This window comes from Drosophila ficusphila, unplaced genomic scaffold, assembly GCF_018152265.1.
Source record: "Drosophila ficusphila isolate 14025-0441.05 unplaced genomic scaffold, ASM1815226v1 contig_791, whole genome shotgun sequence".
NCBI classification, from domain to species: domain Eukaryota; kingdom Metazoa; phylum Arthropoda; class Insecta; order Diptera; family Drosophilidae; genus Drosophila; species Drosophila ficusphila.
The window spans coordinates 1,969,444-1,987,658 of record NW_025064737.1 but is presented as its reverse complement, the minus strand read 5'-3'; the positions used below and the strand labels follow the sequence as shown (position 1 = coordinate 1,987,658).

General features: G+C 43.3%; 3 protein-coding genes across 5 annotated transcripts; 2 read left to right on the top strand and 1 right to left on the bottom strand.

The window, feature by feature from the left end:
- LOC108091809 lies at positions 1-2,810 on the top strand. The gene is made up of 3 exons (XM_017191178.2): positions 1-1,499; positions 1,551-1,874; positions 2,315-2,810. Exons 1-3 carry the CDS (start codon positions 1,449-1,451, stop codon positions 2,660-2,662), a joined length of 723 nt encoding a protein of 240 aa, XP_017046667.1. The 5' UTR covers positions 1-1,448; the 3' UTR covers positions 2,663-2,810.
- Positions 2,763-5,743, bottom strand: LOC108091808 (general odorant-binding protein 99a-like). Of its 3 annotated transcripts, none has more exons than XM_017191177.2 (2): positions 5,183-5,743; positions 2,763-3,513 (listed from the first exon to the last, which is right to left on the bottom strand). In XM_017191177.2, exons 1-2 carry the CDS (start codon positions 5,669-5,671, stop codon positions 2,824-2,826), a joined length of 1,179 nt encoding a protein of 392 aa, XP_017046666.1. In that variant the 5' UTR covers positions 5,672-5,743; the 3' UTR covers positions 2,763-2,823. The 3 variants fall into 3 exon arrangements, with proteins under 3 accessions (XP_017046666.1, XP_017046663.1, XP_017046665.1); XM_017191174.2 differs by lacking the exon at positions 5,183-5,743 and adding an exon at positions 4,102-4,172; XM_017191176.2 differs by lacking the exon at positions 2,763-3,513 and having other exon boundaries at positions 4,853-5,551; positions 5,615-5,742.
- A 10,787-nt stretch (positions 5,744-16,530) lies between these two features.
- LOC108091749 (V-type proton ATPase subunit F) lies at positions 16,531-17,414 on the top strand. The gene is made up of 4 exons (XM_017191094.2): positions 16,531-16,657; positions 16,710-16,791; positions 16,925-17,130; positions 17,186-17,414. The coding sequence occupies exons 1-4, from the start codon at positions 16,604-16,606 to the stop codon at positions 17,216-17,218; spliced, it is 375 nt and encodes a 124-aa protein (XP_017046583.1). The 5' UTR covers positions 16,531-16,603; the 3' UTR covers positions 17,219-17,414.
- The last annotated feature ends 801 nt before the right edge of the window (positions 17,415-18,215 follow it).

The window sequence follows — 18,215 nt, the reverse complement described above, 5'->3', positions numbered from 1 at the left end:
TTTTCATACCATTTTAAACAAAATTATTTCGTTTAAGCACAGAAAATAGAGAATTTAAAATTATTTTTTCGCTGACCGAAATCGTAAAAATTGTGTGTGCAAATAGTGCCTACGCAAAACCTTTTTTTACTGTGTCTTCGATTCGTGGAAGTGGAAGCAAAAGTGGTTGTTTTTGTTGACTGTTTGGCCGATCTGGCAGAACCACTTTGGAGTTATTTGCTGTTTTGCCCACTTGCAATTGCGTCGATGAAGATCTCTTCAGCGGACTGGGATAATGATGATGCGACGTGTTTTGTTAAACATGTTTTGCTCGGTCGCCAAGTCCGAAACCCAAAACCCGAATCCGGTTGCTCAAAAATGCGTAAAGTGGGACGATGTCGCTCCTTTACAAGCCGGCCGCACAGAAAAGACATTATTAAAAGCCCGACAAGTGGCCGGGCAAAATGCCAAAACAAAAAAACCAAAATCAATTAACGGCATTCAATAGCATCGCTTCGATTTAGTGACTGCAGTCGTGGCCCCGTTGTCAGGTGTTGATCAATAAAAATGCAACTGGGCAAATGCAGCTGGCCCATCGCCATGGATCTGCGATCCGCGGATAGTTGCGTAATCCCTCCCAGAATTCTTTGCGCAACCGAGCCCGAAAACTTGACCCAGTCTCCTTGATTAGGGCGTTCTTATCAGCCGCCCGCTGAAAGCTTTCGTTTGAACTTGAGGTAGTCGAAAAATGGGGTTATCTTTTAAGGGGGAGCACACTGAAAACAGAGAAAGGAAAAAACAATGAAGTGTTTGTTAAAAAACATTTTACCTTATTTGTTTACCGTTTTGCAAATAAACATTCTATCCTGGGAACCCTTTAAATTAACTTATTAATGCTTGTTATTTATGATTGTTATACACTCATTTGTTTGTTATTAGTTGAATTATTTTTTAAATGTATGATATTAAGCCCTATTCGTTCATAAAAGCATTGGAATAGAGTAATATTTCCTTTTTATTACAAATTTATAACTGAGGCGAGAACTGATTAGCCAACAAAGTTAAGAGTAAGCCGAGAAAAATGCCTTTTCAGCAAAAAGCTGTAAGTATAGATTAAACATGACACAGTAACTTAGCTAGTGTTTTACAGTTTTTTATTCGGAATCAATCAATCTGAACGCCCTTAAGCCACCTATAGTATAATACGTACATATTAATAAACGATTGCAATTGCATTGGAACCTTATTTATACTTTCTCAGTCATAAACATGTCATTTTCCAAACAAAACAAAAATATTTTAAAATAAGTCGCAATGTTTTGCGTTCTTCATTGTATCCTTAAATTTTTTAAGTGTATTAAATCTAACGCCGCCGAGGTGTTTTAATATTTATTTGTCCCCTGAGCCTCAGTTTTTAATCAAGCACAGAACGTGTAGAATCTACTAGAAGGCATTTGCATTTTTGAGCCATGCTTCTGAGGAGTGGATTATTGGCAGCCATAATCCTATGGCTCTCTGTGGTAAGCAAAAGGTTTCGCTTGCAATCCAGCTTAATACAATATTTTCTATAGGATGAAAGCCTGGCCCTGTTAGATCATGAGGGCGAGTCCATCAACAAGTGCATTGAGAACTACGGTGGGTTAACAGAGGAGACAAGCGATCGTCTGGCAAGATTCAAGGAATGGTCGGAGAGCTACGAGGAAATTCCCTGCTTCACTCGCTGCTACTTGAGCGAGATGTTCGACTTCTACAACAACAAGACGGGTTTCGATAAGGAAGGGGTTATTAGTGCCTTTGGAATCCCCGTCTACGAAGCCTGCCAGATCAAACTGGAGTTGAGCTCCAGCCAGAGCAGCTGCCAACACGCCTACGAGGCCTTCCACTGCATCACCAACGTGAGTAGACGGCGATAAGCCGAGTCCAGTGACCTTTCGAAGAAAGCTTTCTTTTTCGAAACACTAAGATTGCTTCCGAATTGATGAGTACCCATTCATTTTATACGCTCTAAGCTTTTGTTAATTTTTTTCATTTTAAAAGGCAATATGTTAAGTAAATGTTTTACCAATACCGAATTAAGGATCGTTTGGTTTTGAAGTTGTCTGAAACTTATACTAAGCTATAATTCATAAAAATCTTGTGCTTTTTTCAAAACATCGTTGTAAATAGACTCACTTTTTCGATTTTATTGCCCATTTATTTATTGGTGATACCATTTCGGAATATTTTTAATGTATTACGAAATATAAACAGTGAAGAGCTTATTCTATTATAAAAACTATACGTTTATAGTATGAATATATTTTTTCTATAATTTACTAAACTGACATTATTGCAGATGGAGAGCCACCCGTTCACGTTGATCGACAGTATGCCAAACGTCTCGACGGCGGCCAAGAGTGCGATGAAGGACTGCCTGCAGGTGGTGGACCAGGACGAGTGGCCCTCCTTTGCGTCCTTCGCTGACTATCCTGTGAGGGAGCCGATTCCCTGCTTCACGCGCTGCTTCCTGGACAAGCTGCACATTTTCGATGAGAGGACGCGTCGCTGGCAACTAGAGGCCATGAAGCAGCACCTGGGCGTTCCTGCCACAGGAGCCCACATCAGGGGATGCCACCGACAGAGCGGAAGGGACCGCTGTGCCACTTACTACAAACAGTTCACATGCTTCAGCATTGCCGTTTAAGAACTTCCATAAAGGTTCTACCAATTCCAATAAAAACTTTCTGGAGGAATTCTAAATCGTTGCCATATGTAAAAAAATATCTTTAATTAACTCTAAAAAGTATGCCTAAACTGTTTATTCAAATTAAAGCATTTGATGAATGAGCAAATCACATTGGAAGCTCAAGGTTTCCCCTTTGTCTCCTCCACCAGATCATTCCCATTTATTCGCTCCCAGCACTTGTACTCCTCATACATCCACGAGCACTTGTCGGTAGCCTCCCGGCGGCTTTTCTCGCTTAGCCGGCACTCACTGTAGTTGGCAGCCACCGACCGCTCCTCATTCCGGGGAGGACCAAACGCACTCTGCCAGTTTTCCAGCCGCCAGTCGCCCGCCGAGTCGTAGAAAGCCATTGCATCGGCGAAGCACTGGAAGAGGCACGGAATGGGTTCCTTCTCCCGGAGCCTACTGTACTGCAGCAGCTCTGCGTTGCTGGCGTTCAGCTGGCGGGAGCACTGCAGCAGGGTGCTCAGGCTGGTGCCGGCGTGCATCTCCGCCTGCTTGAGGCACCTCAATCCGCGGTAGGCGAAGCTGCAGCCGTCGGAGGACATCCGCCGCAGCTCGAACCTGCAGTAGTTGTAGACGTCGGCTCCAAGATCGTCGGTCAGCCGCTGGAGCCTCCACTTGTTGGCCTCCGGGTCGAACCAGCCCTTCTCCCTCGCCAGGCAGCGCATCAGGCAGGGCAGCTCCTCCCGCGTCCACGAAGGATACCGCTCCAGCTTCCGCAGATCTCCCTCGATGCTCTCCGGCGAGCTCAGCTCCCGGAGGCACTTCTCCAGCATTTTGGCATCGCCGGACAGGTCAGCCAGGACCTGTTAAAAAAGGGTTATATTCCTATTAATTAAATTGTTTACATTGACTGCTTAGTACAAATCTGAGATCCTCTTAGTAGTTTGCCGTTCTAAGTGCAACTATCTATACAAAACTAGGAAGTAATGTTCACAACACAATCTTTTTTACGGAGAACTCACTGGGAGCACATACAAAGTATATTCAATTGATAAGGCGATTGACGAAACACTCTCTACTTTGCCTGATAATTGCTTTTCATTTGTTTCATTATTCGCAGTCATTGAAAAACAAATCTTGGGGGCTCAGATGTTGCGATAAGGATTACACTTCTCAATTTAACTTATTATATTCTAGTTTATTTATTGTGATTTTTAATAACATATTAAATTTTAAATAAATAGTACAATATTATTTTAGCCACAATTTAGAATATCAACCGCAGGTGTCATGTAAGTATGATGATTTAATTTTCTAAGCGTTTCGAGGTTTAATAAAAAGAACAGGAACAGTATGAAATTCCAACAAGTATTAAAAGGTTTAAGTCAATGTATTTTCTATTTTGAAATAGCTATTTTCTTGGGAAATTGCTGCACTTTAATTGGCTTCACCTGGCTGATGATCAGAAGCAGGCTGAGTAACGTCGGCCACGAGGATCCCATCTCTCTGCGGGCGATGCACAAACCGAACTGGCGGCGAAAACATCCGCCGGACGGAGTCGCCGATCAGCTGCCTGCGATGCAGCGGAGGTGGAGGTTATCAGCGCGTCGAGATAGCCGGCGGGTTCAACGAATGCCAGTTCATCCGCCGGGGAGTGGATGTGGGTGCTCCGAGGGAATCGACAGCGCGTGGCTCGATTGCCTTGGTCTAGGTCAGTTCTACTCGGACTGCGCTTAGTCTATATTTTGAAATGTGGCTGGACTTCGATTTTAGAAAGCTCGATAGGCCTGGGAAAACACGACAAGTAACGCAATTACAGATCGCGGGGTTATGAAACCTTGTTTGCTATGCAATTAGTGAAAATGCTAACTCGTTTTCTGCTTCACTACAAGTAATTTTGTTCTGACTGGTTTAGCCTTATTCATAAACATGATTTGCAAACAGAATGCTCAGGTTGTAAGCGGGACGAAATCGATCTTAAGAGGGATTTTCTTTGAAGTTTTGGCAATCCGAATAAGTTCCTGCTAAATTATAATTTGTTTAAGCAATACATTTAAAATCTAATTCATAATCAAGCAAAGACTTCGACTTAACGGTTGGGCAAGACAAATGGAAAAGTATGAACAAAAACTGTATATCAATAGATGTATTTTTTGGGAAATATTTATTGGAGAATGACAGAAATTTACAATGATGTCGTTATTGCAGTGCTAGATATGCGGATTACTTGCATTTTAAGTTTTTATTCATCTTTCTTTGCCAAAACATACATTTCAATTAAATGATTAAATTAAATGATTTTATTAAAATTAAAATACAACTTCTTGAAAGAAGCACAACAGCAACAAAAGTAGTTCTCTCTATTGAAAGGGAAAGTGTTAGTAAAGATATAAAGAGAAGCTAATTAATTTTATCAGCATGAATAAAATGCTTAAAATATTGGAAAGGTTACATTTTTATTTATACAGATTTTAACATTTATCGGAGGTTTACAGTAGGAGGGAGTTATATCACGAGCCTCTAGGCGAAGACCTTGCGCACCACGTGGCGGTTGATGGGCAGCCAGCAGGAGAAGACGCGGTTGGCCCAGGTGCAGACATCCGACTCGGCCTCGTTGTGGTCGATGCACTTCTCGAGGCCGTGCTGCACGGTGGCGAGGTCCTTGCTGCTCTTGGAGGTGAACTGGGCGATCATGGCCCGCTCGTTGTAGCCCTTCTTCTCGGAGAAGAGCTCGAGCTTCTCCAGGAAGCACTTGACGAAGCAGCTGGTGCGCCGGTGGGCGGGGAACTCGTACTCCTGGTACTTCTCGTAGATGTCGTCCGGCACGTAGAATTCCTCGCGGCACTCCTCCAAGGCCCGCTCGGCGTCCTCGTGGTTCTTCACCTGGAACTTGGCCGCCGTCTGCAAGGGAAGGAAGGGGTCAGGAGTCGGCTCCATCAGCAGGGACAGCCACTGGGCACTGACCTGGAGCACCAGCAACGTGGCGACGGCTGCGATCAGCAGGAGCGAGTGGGACTGCATTTCTGAATCGGACGAGGGCTCAGGTGCGAATGTGCCAACGGCTTAGCCAACGGACTAAGTCGCGCCGAGATTTTCCATTATCTTTATATGCTCTCGCTCGATGGCCCACACAAATTTCTCGACTCGGACCAGATCGCCGACCGGAGTTATCACAGTGGAAACTGTGTAACAGGCACGCAATCATAATTTTGGAAGCGGTGGTAACTAGTCGAACTAGTCCAAGAAAGAATATACCATATACTGACTATAACTTGTAACAATATTATTTATGTTATTTTTATGTTTATGATGTTGGGTTCTTATTATGAAACGAATCATTCAACAAAACTATAAAAGCTATTAGGAAAGTATTTTTTCAAATTTAAGAACGTTTAAGGGTTAAGAAATTCTTTTAAATTAAAAATAAATTGTATTTTAAAGGTTTATGTTGCCAAATGTTTGTTGAACTTACTAGCACTTCTACTTTAAAAGTTTTAAGTTGTATTATTTTTATTGGGCCACTTTGATCGAAGTTGGCCAGTTTTCCTACCAGAGTTCACTGTGCTAACACGCCAAACCCGTTGCTGAGTGGTTCCCTGCGATCGGTGGTGCGGCGGTGTCACTTGGTGGTTGGCTCTTGTGGTGTGGACGGTGGTGCGGCACCCTTGCGTCAGTTTGCTCTTAAAAAACGAAGCAAACAGATCGCTTAAGTTGGGTGAAGCAGAGGGAACTGGCCAACTGCAAAACTGGTTTATCCGAAGTCTCAGTCGAAGTCGAAGTCGCAGTCGACGGCGCTGTCAACGGCATCGTTGTTGGGCTGAACTGGGACCTGGCCGGTTATATAATCGGCAGCGGTGCGGCTGTATAATGGTTACGTTTTGCTTAAGCCAATTAAACGATTTGTTTTCGTTCCACAAATTCACTTGGCCTGTGCCACACATTTGTGTGGCTCTGAAAAATGTGCTCGGCCCGTTTGCCATTTGTTGTTTGCTTTGCTTCCCCTTTTTTTGCGCTGCACCAAATTCTAACACCTCGATGTCAGCTTGCTGCACACTTCCGCATCCCAAACAAATTTTTTTCACACATTTATTTGCTCACCTGCCACACACACGAGGGCCAACCTGAAAAATAAAACACTTTGTTAGCCAGCTGTTTTTTTTATTTTGTGTCACGCGTCGGCAGCCTCCGAAAATAAATTAAATAAATTATTCAATTGAATTTATTTATTACCGACCAATTTGGCCGCTCAACAGACTTTTGCATTTGTGTAATTAACGGCAGTTCGTGGAATATTGTGGAATATTGGCCAGATTGCAAAGGGTCTTTTGGCCAGGTCGCAATGGTGTGAGCCGGTTCCATCTGCCCACTCAGCCAAACATCCTGCCCATCGTGGCCCTCGAGCGAAGTCCGTTTTGTTTGGCTTTTACTTTCGCGGCATGTCAATGACATTGGTGTGGGCTCTTGAACCCGTGCAAAAAGGATACGCTTATCAGCAGGATACACTCGAAAAATTAATTAAATATATTATGTTGAGGCAACGATACAAAAAGTGTTAATATTATTTTTTCAACATTATGAAACAACATATGATAGTAAGTTTTCATTTTCAAATGAGGAAAATAAATGTATTAAGTATTGTATTAAAAATACTTGGGAATGGTATTAAAATATTAGTTAAATAATAATTTCCCTTATATAAAAATATTGTCATGTCATGTGTTGTAGAGCCAATACATGTTGAGATCTTTAAATTAAACATTATAATTTTTTTAGGTGCGTGTTCGCTGAAATAAAAGTAAGGGGCTCCTGAGGGCTCGACCTTGGCACACGTATTTACTTGAGATTATCGCAAGTGTAAACTGATATTCCCAATATGTGAAAGTTATCAGGCAATTTTGTCAAGTAATTGGCCGAAATTCAGTAAAAGCTTTGAGAAGAATGAACCGAAGTTCAATTTAAAACTCTACAAGCAAAAGATTATCAGTCAAAAAGCTAAGGTATTTTCTGATTATAGGTACATAAAAATCACCTTTCCAAAATTTTCTGATGTAATGTCACGGCCGCATTACTTTTACTAGGAGTTACACTAAATGCTAGATATATTTAATGCGAACACCATTATTTAAGCTTAGCCCTCGTTTACATGCCGGTTACGAGCGTCGAAATTGACCGGAAACCAGAACCAGCCATCCTCCCACTGGAAAATAAAAAACAAAACGGAAATGTTTGTGCAGCGCAAAAATTTAAAATAAATATTTGAATTTTGGAAACGTCGACACACGGCAGTTTTATGGGACCTGCCATTCCCATTCAACAGTCAACAGTCGACGGCTTTCCCACGTCTAACGTGAACGCCATTTTTTGGCTTGGCTTTCGTTTTAACTTTTGCTGCCATAAATTGCGCCAAAGTGCAGCTACCCCGCCGGCATGTATTTATTTAAAAGTGCTAAAATATTTGCAAAACGCTTCACAATTGCATTTCGCCCAGGACCGATCACCATTTATCCTCGTCCCTTTTTTTCCACCTGCTGAGGGCGTGGAATTTTCGCTGGCCAGCAAAAAAAGTATTGAATATATTTCGAGCCCCTAAACCCACTGACACTCCCGCCCACGCCCCCTTCGATAATTGCGTTAATATGCAGTCAACAAAAAATGCCAACAATATTTAATTAAATACCAGGCAGGGCATAATTGATTTTTCGGATCAAATACTGAAAAAACGGCCAACCGCATGAGCTGGCCAGTTCGGTAATGGAAACCAACTACTAAACATGGCTTACTGGAAAAAACAGGGCAAACAAAATCAGAGCTGCGGTGTGTTTTGTGTGTAGGATTTGCGCGGATTATAATTGGGTCAGTTCCTGATTGAATTTGGACCATTAGTCGGAATCGGAATTGGGAGCTCCGGCCAGTGACTTTAAAGAATTCAGGAGCCACGGCTCGCTGGCCAGCTAGTAAGCATCGTTGGATTTTATTATTGTTATCCCAGGGTGTCCTCGAGAGCACAAACAACTTCCAGCTCAATTAAAAAAAGAGACAAAAACAACAGAGCAACGAAAACAAATGCCAAAATGTTGCCAGCAAAAAGCGCACGATGCTTTGAGTGTTTTTGTGTTTTCTCCGGCAGAGAACAACCAAATGTAAATTCAATTGCCGGACTGTGCATGCGGCAGGCTGTGCGCCACAGGATATCCGGCAGGCAGCCATTTTTAGGCATTTCGCATGCCTTGGCCGGCCGGCAAACTAAACAATAAAATTTCATGGCCTTCGGCCGGAGTGCAGCCGAAAGGACAACACTTGCGAGCCAATACGCTCTTCCAATAACCGGGGAGGGCTCCTTTTCTTGCCAAACGCCCGAGCAGAGCCAATGTCCCATGTCCATAAATCACAAATTGAGCTGCGGCGTCCACTCACTTTGGACTCGGTTGCCGCCCCGTCCGAGGATCGTATATTATGAGCTCATATTAAAACATTTTACACACAATTTCGCCTGCAGTCGCCTGGCAAGCAGTGGCAGCCTCCACTCGAGGCATGAATTATTATGCACCTAGGCGTATACGCAATGTTTAATTTTCAACTCGGGCAGCGCGCTCTCTGCTCACATAAATTCCTAGGGCGGCCGACAAACGACTTGTTCAATTTCTCCCAACATACATACCTATATACATTCCCATACCGGGTTTGTCTCCTCACGAGCAAGACACGGAAGCAGATAGGATGCACTTGGAGAAAAACCTTGAACCGTAGAACCTTGAACTGTATGTAATACCGCCAAAATGTATTTATTTTGAATTGAATTTATTCTTCCTGTCTTTCAGTATCATACTTTAAATTCCTCCGATTTGTGTTTGCCATTATATTTATTTAGAATACCCTGAGCACTGAGATGTGTTTGATTATTCTAACTTATTAAAAATTATTTATGGTCTCATACGAATTCTTTATAATAATGAACTTTGAAAGCATATTTTTCTGCATTTTTGTACAAGCAATTTAATTTTTTATTTTATTACTATTACTAATTTTATTACTAAATTGTAATATACAAAGTCCGTTAATCCCTACAAGACACACCAACAAAAGACACATCAAGCAAATTATTTTTTGTTAAAATTGAACTTAAAGGAAATTCAAGTTAGAGTAAACCAGATTAGGATTAAAAGAAAAACTAAAGCCGGTAAAATATAGGAATATTCCAGAGTGCATTCTGTAACTGTGAAACCTAGAAAAACTATGTATGTTTTTGAGGAAAGGGGCTGCGAAGGAGAAGTGACTTTTTTCCCAGGACCAGACCACTGCTGATGGCGGGCCACGTACACATGTCGAAAACTAACTGCAGCCGCCGTTGTCCCTGTCCCTCCCCTCCTTTCTCCCTTCCCTGCCCCTCTCCACCCCTTTACTGCCCTTCGGCCCTCGTCATCATCAGGAGCTGCAAAAATTTCAGCCATTTGTCCTGCATGCTTGCGGCATAAAAATATGCCAGGGCCAGCATTTTCATGCGGGTCATCTACTTGGAACCCGACTCCCGCCTCCCGACTCCTGGCTGCCGAACCCTGGCTCCCAGCTCCTAACTTCTAGCTCCTAACTCCGATTTCGACTCCGACTGCAGCGTTTGAAAGTCAGGCTACGTGTGTGTCTGTGCCCCCAGAGAGCCTGGTTTTTTTTAGGGAGACGGGGCAACTCTGCTGCTCTGCTGCAACTTTTCGGGGCACGGCAAAAATCACACAGAGCAGGGCGGGCAGGAATAAAACTACTCCCAGCTGGCTGGAAAATAACAAAGGGCGAAGGAAAGGGGCGTTTAGCAAATGGACTCTGGCTAAAATGCTGCTGGCAGTCTCGCAAAACATTCCGAACACAAATAAAATCCAAGGCATGTTAGTCACAGCAATCATTTCCAATGCAAAATAAAATTCATTTTGTTTTACTTTTCGCCAGTTTCGCCTGTCCGCCGCCTGTCTGCCAGTTGGACATGTTTGTTTACGCTTCATCATGTCGTCGTTAGCTGGTGTCCCCGGACTCTGTTCTCCAGTCCTCGGACTTCTGGACTCCCAAGCCCCCCTAACCAACAGACTCCCAACTTCCAATGTCCTGAACCAATGACACGATGACATTTTAATATGGCCCGTAACTTTTGTTTAGTCTGAGACTGCTCCTCGTCATCGCAATTTGCCCGGAGATTTCCAGCTGTGTGCACAGGGCTAATTCAGTTTTATTAAATATTTTTCACGCTTCTCGCATCCATTTCCATTCTGCCATTTGTTACTCTCCTCTTCTCGCTTCTCTTAGGTAAATTGCTGCCTGATTTGTTATGAATCGAAATCAAAGGTAATGTAGCGCGTAAAATCAGAGTCATACAGACGTGGAACACATATCGCTAACCAATCCCCCACATCCCATCTCCATCCCCATTCCCCGAATCCCACTGAATGTCTGCGTCTGTTGCACGTTCAATTTTTCATTACTCATGCCTCAATCAATCACGAAAAATGCGATTTTATTTCGTTTTGATGCGTATTATAAGCGCTGATCTGGTGTGAGTCGGCGAGTGTGTGTATCTCGTTTCTTTATCCGAGCGTTTCTTTCACGCTCCGCGGCTCAAAACGCTGAGGAGGCGTTGCTGGGGCACCACATGTGGTACGCGCATTATGCTTTGCATTTCGGCGGCATGTGCGTGTGCATAAATTGAAATTTATATTAATTTAAATGGGCAATTAGGCGGCAGATATTTGAAAAGGTTTAGCGTAAGCTCCCATAATACACACAAAGCCTCAGCGGGCCAAACTCTTATTTTTATCGCCGCTTTCTGCCCTGTCATGCCATCGAAAGTCAATGAAAATGCGAGGTGTTGCATAAGCCTAATGTGTTTTTACTTTTCGCAGGCGGAGTTCAAAACGCTATTCTTCAGTTTGCCGGCGTACAAAGTGGGTACGAATTCTGAGAACAACCTTTGCTTACTTGGCTTTCATCTAGCAACAATCGGTCTTTATCTTCGGCATGTTCATCTTGGGAAACTATTTATGGAGGCGGCTTAGGAAACGAATGCTCATTAGGTTTTTTGCACACGCATTATGATGACTATCTGTGTTTACAGAGAGAGAAAATATTTTAGGAATTTTACCTCACATTGTTCTACAATCGCTTACTAAGAATACTGATGAAATTAGAATTAAAGAATGCTAAGTCCCCAAATGCGGGGATGTACTCCCTATAAGGTTCTTTAAACCGCTCCCTTAAATTCGGTAGAAAAACATAATAAAATTGATAACATTTTAGGTTTTATTGTTATTATTCTCAAAATATTTGGAGGGTAAGCCGAATGTTTTTATGAAGCAGCTACAAGTCTGGCAATTTCTGGTGGCAGCACTCCCATCCGCAGACGGAGGAGCAGCTGCTTTTTCACTCTTGAACTTCCACTTGTGAGTGGAAAACCCGTGGAGAGTGACGTGTCGATCGGTTCTTGGCTTTTGGGCTTCTGGGCTCCTACGCTGTGTGTCAGAAACTGTTTTCGCCCGGGGGACTGGCAACCACTCTTGGCGGCGCTGTTGTCGCCGGTTTGACAACGCCTTTTGTGATTGGAATACGAAATAAGACACAGAACAATGGAGCCACGAAATCTGTGGAAGACGAGCCACGGCTCTGGGTTTTTGGTTCTGGCTTCTGGCTTCTGGGTTGCGGCTCTTGGATGGAGATGGAGACGGAGTCGGAGATGGAGCACACAAATCAAACGCATCTGCCGGCGGAGGCAGACAGCTGCTGGGGATTCGGAAAGAAGACGCCGCCGTGTGTATCCGACAACTGTCAATGTATCTCGTAGTTGGCGTCGACTGGTAATTACGTGACGTTTTCTTGATAAATTGTGATTCGTGGCGTGATTTGCGGGCGGCCATTACTCGAGACTAATGTGCGGCATGCTCTCAGAATTGGAACAAACGCCAAAACGCTTTGATTTTAATGCATTTCTATTAACGGTTTCGCTGGCTGCCAACACCCGTTCCCCCGCCTTCCCAATAAGCCCAAAAACTCCGCCAGCCAGCCAACTCGGCGGCCACATGGCGACCCAGTTCGTCAGTGGAATCGACAAATACGAGGGTTCGATTCCGGCGGGGGAGCGGCGCTCCATTCGATTCATTCAGCAGAGGTTATCAACCCAAAGAGCTGCGTTCAATGCATTGACACGATTTTTGGCTTCGGTCCTGCATAATAACCAACTGCACATTAACAGTTAACACCCGCGCACTCGCCACGCACACTGAGCAAAATCTGCGACAACTAAAGGTGATCAATACCTAAATGCCACATGAGAATTCAGTTTCTTTGAAAATGTTTATTATTTCAATTATATTAATTGGGCTCATTTACAAAACTATGAAGTGTTTATTTTAAAATTGTTCTCATTAATATAAACAAGAAGTATTTTCAATTAATTGGAATAAGTATACATAAAAAATATTACTAAAGTTAATTGACAGGTAAACGTTTTAGCAATCTGCATTAAAATCTCTTTCTTCAACTCAGTAGTTTAATTTTTCAAAACTTAAGAGTATTCAACACTCATTGTTAAGTTATTTCTTAGCAGTTTAATTGACTCTTCCAGTGTGGAGAACCTTTTCGAGTATGAAGTGAAGTGTCGGCCCCAAAAGCAGCGTTTCCTGCTGCCATCCTGCCAAATCTGCAATTTCGGCCCATTGGCCAGCGATCATTTGCGGTTCGCACTGCTGACGCGGCCTTTGCCTTTGTTTATTATATTGTCGTTATGCTAATTTTATTTGCAGCCCAACTGATTGGCAGTCGCGCGGAGAGAGTGCATATAGTTTGCGGGGCTGGCAAGTGAATGGCAGGCAGATATATCGGCCGATGTCGGCGCCGTGACGTTAATGTCGATGTCATGTACTGCCGCTTGGTTCGCCTGCATTTGACATTTCGCACATGGCTTTCTTGTGATTACAGCTCCTACTCTTGTGAGTAGCGCCATCGCCAGCGCCAGTTTACCTTTCAATAAAAATTGTTGAATAATCAACGGCAGCGGAGGAAAGCATCACAAACAGCAGCAGCGCGATACGCGCACTGAAAGGTTCATTTCATTTTGCTTCGATTCATTTCAGTTCGGTTCAGTTTGGTTCAGAAGAAAGCGTATTGCGAATTTTTTTCTTTCGGTTTGACTTGATTTGCGTGATGTGCATGCGGAGCAGCGGCGGCGACAGGTTCGATTATGTAATCCCGCAAATGTTATGGTATTTTAAGCACTAAATAAATAAGAGGCGTGCTTGCACTTCGCCGTGCTTCCAAATGCCTTCCCAAAGTTCAGGCCCCGCCGAAATGGAAGGGCGAAAGGCAACTCGGCTCGGTCGTGAGAGCCAACCGCGGGGGAGAAAGAATTTGCTGGGGATATGCCCATCTGATATTTCCCAATCCCAGGAACCGACGATCCCACTGACAGCTGCTGAATGAATGACTTCTGAGTGCATGAGCAAGTAAGCTGTCAGGTCCACACACTCCCGAAAAGTTATCCATGTTTCAAATTAGTGAGAAGGGTTGAACTCTGGAAGTTTTCAAGTGCAACAGCACATGGCTCAATTCTGTTAAAACCCATTTATAAATAGGTACCAACATAAATATAATTTAGATAGTTCACTCGCATACTAAATATCATCATACAATTATTCCACATATTTGGGTTCTGAAAAGAAAATATTAATAACATTATAGTCATGCAATTAAATACGACTCATTTTTCTTCTATTTAAGAACACTTTTATAGACCTAGTCTTGGCCCGTGGGTGTCCCATAATCTAGGCAAAAAGAGAAAATTGTGACCCGTCGAAGAGGAAGGCCCAGAACCCCGCACAAAGAATCAAAATTAAAATTTTCAGCTACCCAAATCGAGAAAATAGGCAAAACGTGCCGGGCATAAGTGAAAATTTCTGGCCGCAACACACTAAATGCCGCCATGACCATATTTAAGAAGCCAGTCGAGCAAAAGTCATTTGACACACGGTTGTCGTTCCCGATGTTGCTGTTTCTGTTTTTGTCGCCGTTTCTGTTGCTCTTGCTGTTGCTGTTGCTGCTGGCGATGTTGCTGGCGTAGCTGCAACTGTTGTTGCTGCTGCTGCTGTGTCTGATGTTGCTAGCAGTCAATAAACTAAAACCGGTAGCATGAATTGCCGGTTGTGAGTTTCTGGCTGGCCAACTCGCTGGATTTCGATGGCTCCGCCATTAGCAATCGCAATGTGTGGAAAAAGGTCAGCGGGCCAGAGCATCGACGGCTCGGCTGGGATGGGTTTTCGATTGGGTTTCGGCCCGGAGCTTTGAGTTTGCAGTTCCAGGTCATATGGGATTGTGGCGGAGAGCACGGCTGCAATTTCATTGTCGGTTTGTTTGTGCCATGACAGTTTTCCACTCAGCCGAAAGTTCAATGCACCTCGGGGGGAGTCTGTAGGTGCACCGAAAAGTATTTATCAGTGTCTTGTGGGATTCTAAATAAATATTTACAATTTTATGCAGAGCCCTAAAATCATCTTAGAGTTTATTTTGCAACTTTACTTAGTAATGGGAAGTTGATTGGGTATCTAGTTTCGTGTCTTTAACACAATCAAAAAGGAAATTATTTATGTTATTATCTTAACTATAAATCATTATAACATTTACATTTTTTTTAAATATATTGACTGCTTAAACAAGAAAACTCTATTATGCATTTTTTTAACCATCAAATATGCATTAAATGGTTTGTTTTGTATGGCATACGTTTTGAGTCGTTTATCTCTTTTGCATTCGTTTCAAATCAATAAACTCCCAAGGGGCTGCTTAATAGCATATGTGAAATGCATTTGGCAACGTTCACAATGATAGGTTTTTCTCTCTGTGCACGTGTCAGAGCGCCTGCTCACACTGTCAATTAATGGCAAATGTCAGGGGCTGGCTTTGAAGCATTAATCATAATTAGTTATGCCACACGCCGGGAACAACAACAATGGCTATTGATATGTAAACTGTAAACTGTAAACAATTAGAGCTGATTTGAAAAACGTTAACTGGAGTTGAGTGCGGCGTTGGGTTCAAGTGCCAGCTGCTCTGTCGAAAGTCGTGCTCGGCAATTAGCCGCATTTAGGTTTAAGTTTAGGGATTGCCTTTGCTGTCGTTGTTGCCGTGCAACCACGTAACTCCGACTTGGTGCACAAAACCGGCTGCCTGGGACTTTGGCCGGAGATCTGGAGTGATTTGTGCTCCAAGAGGAGACAATGGGCACAAAGGTGATCTGTGCGTTGAGTCCGTGGGCGGAGGTTGGTGCGTATTTCTCGGGCTTTGGGGCTCAGCCCTTCGGAAGTTATCCAATCCAATTAGGAGCTGTCGGCATTACGTAAACGGTTGGCTTGAGGGAAAGGGAGAAGAGAAGGCAAAAGGGAGGGGGACTGGAGTGGGCGGGGCAACAGCGGGCTTGACACACAATTCGCCGCTCGCCGTCCATTGTTTTCGATTAAGTTTTGAGCAGCAACTGACAAAAATTCGTTATAAAATTGCACTGCAATGGACAGCGGCGGCGGCAGCAGCGGCAAAGCAAACATTTTAAACAATTATAAAACTTGTTTTACGCTTGACAAAACTACAAACAGCGAAGTGCAGCCAGCGTTTTGCTATCAAATGCGGCGTGGCTGTCAAGTGCAGTTTTCCCCCTTTTTCAGTTCCTGCTCCCGTTTTCCACATCCATTTCACTCAAACAATTGTTTTGTCATCGGCGGCAGATGCACATAAATTTTATTCATACACCGCATGATGGCAAAAAATGGCAATTTATTTACTTATGGTAATCTACTTATTGGAAATCCTTTAACAAATAGCTTAACATTTCAATTATGAATGTTTCACATCAACTGGTCCAGGCGTTAGCTTTCATGGTCCAGTGGTATTTTTCTATTGTGTTACTTTCGAGCTAAGGTATTTAAAAGTCTATTAAATATGTCGTTGCAATCGGAAGAGCTTGGCAGTCTTTTGGCCGTGATTGGGGATGAGGTGAGCTCTTTATATCGTTATTAGTCAGTTAAAGGAATTGGGTTTATTTGAGGATACTTGTGTGGGGTTCTTGCTTGGAGGCATTGGAGAAGTCGACGAGGATCGAAAGGCAAATTTTATGGTGGTGGAGAAAGGTAATTATGGTATATCTCTTATTAATCAAGAAAATTCTTGAGAAGCATTTGCTCTATTTTAAGAACCAGCTGATATTATATTTGGAGTCCCATTAGTTCCATTTCTTAGTACAATCTTTTTGAACTTCCGCAGACACTACTCCTCTTCAGATTGAAGAGTGTTTCAAAAAGTTCCTGGGTCGACCTGACATAGCCATCATCCTGATCAACCAGGTGTACGCGGACATGATTCGCTCCACTGTCGATGCGCACACGCTGGCAGTGCCCACTGTGCTGGAGATTCCCTCGAAGCAGCACGCCTACGACTCCTCCAAGGACTCGATCCTGAAGCGGGCTAATGTGAGTTGGCCTGCGGTGTGAGTTAGGACCCCTATTCACACCATTCCTTCCCCAGAGCGTTTTCAGTCCGCCCGAGAGGCGCTACTAGCGGCTAAACTTTGGCAATCAGTTTTGGGATCGAAGTGGGAGTCTAATGAAAGATTTGCATAGTTCTCAACTGCATACCGAGTGCCGATGCCAGTGCTACAAAGTCGTTTGAATTGTTCAAAAAAAAAAAAAACGTGCATAGATATTTTCACACAGAAATGATGGGGGAAAATAAAGCTTATTCGTACATCAGGCAACTTTTCAGCTTTTGCGTTTTAAGGAAATTGCCAAAAAACTGCAGCGGCAACAATCTGAAAAGAGGAAAGCAACAAAAATGCGTTGCGCTTGCAACAAAATTGAAAACAGCAACCACACAAAAACAAATACAAAAGAAGGAAAGCCATAACAAAAGTAACAACAAAGTGAACGAAAACGATACAAATAAGCGCTGAAATGCCAATACATGGCAAAAATGCAAGAAGAAAACCGAATGAAACCAAATAAAACAAAACAGCGAACCGAAAAAGACACAACAGAAACCTAACAAAATAAAAACTCTTAAAAAGACAGCACAATTTACGTTGTCTGGATGGATCTGGACCGGGCTGCAGGAAAATCGGGGAAAGTCGGGGGAAAAGCGACTTCTTACGGGCTGCTTAGCACAACAAAAGCATGCGAAAACAATATTCGAGCAAAGTATTTTGCGCCAACTTTTCGCACCAAGAAGTTGGCGTCGAGAATGCATTCAGAAACTTCTGCTCCAGTGACAAGTTGCTGGAACCGAACCACCCAGAAGCGGCGGAGCTCGGAGCCCTGGTGGCTCCACAAAAGCGCAGCCTATAAGCAGGCAGCACTCCATGCCCCAAACTTGCCAACGCCGCCCCAAGCTTAGCAGCAAAATGCTGCAAACTTGGCTCGAATGCGGTTGGTAACGCGTTTAGAAACAATTGCTACTGAGTTTGGAAATAATATAATATCACACAATTTGCCACCGCCTTGAAAATCAAGAAACCATAAAACTCTTTACACCAAATTTAATCGGTATTGGTTGTATTTTG

Excerpts from the sequence above, each read along its gene's own strand:
- LOC108091809 (XM_017191178.2), top strand. The coding sequence starts at position 1,449 with ATGCTTCTGAGGAGTGGATTATTGGCAGCCATAATCCTATGGCTCTCT. Across the intron at positions 1,500-1,550 it reads TAATCCTATGGCTCTCTGTG|GATGAAAGCCTGGCCCTGTT; the intron begins GTAAGCAAAAGG and ends TATTTTCTATAG. Across the intron at positions 1,875-2,314 it reads CCTTCCACTGCATCACCAAC|ATGGAGAGCCACCCGTTCAC; the intron begins GTGAGTAGACGG and ends ACATTATTGCAG.
- LOC108091808 (XM_017191177.2), bottom strand. The coding sequence starts at position 5,671 with ATGCAGTCCCACTCGCTCCTGCTGATCGCAGCCGTCGCCACGTTGCTG. Across the intron at positions 3,514-5,182 it reads ACCGCCACGTGGTGCGCAAG|GTCCTGGCTGACCTGTCCGG; the intron begins GTCTTCGCCTAG and ends CTTTTTTAACAG.
- LOC108091749 (XM_017191094.2), top strand. The coding sequence starts at position 16,604 with ATGTCGTTGCAATCGGAAGAGCTTGGCAGTCTTTTGGCCGTGATTGGG. Across the intron at positions 16,792-16,924 it reads TTTTATGGTGGTGGAGAAAG|ACACTACTCCTCTTCAGATT; the intron begins GTAATTATGGTA and ends GAACTTCCGCAG. Across the intron at positions 17,131-17,185 it reads CGATCCTGAAGCGGGCTAAT|AGCGTTTTCAGTCCGCCCGA; the intron begins GTGAGTTGGCCT and ends TTCCTTCCCCAG.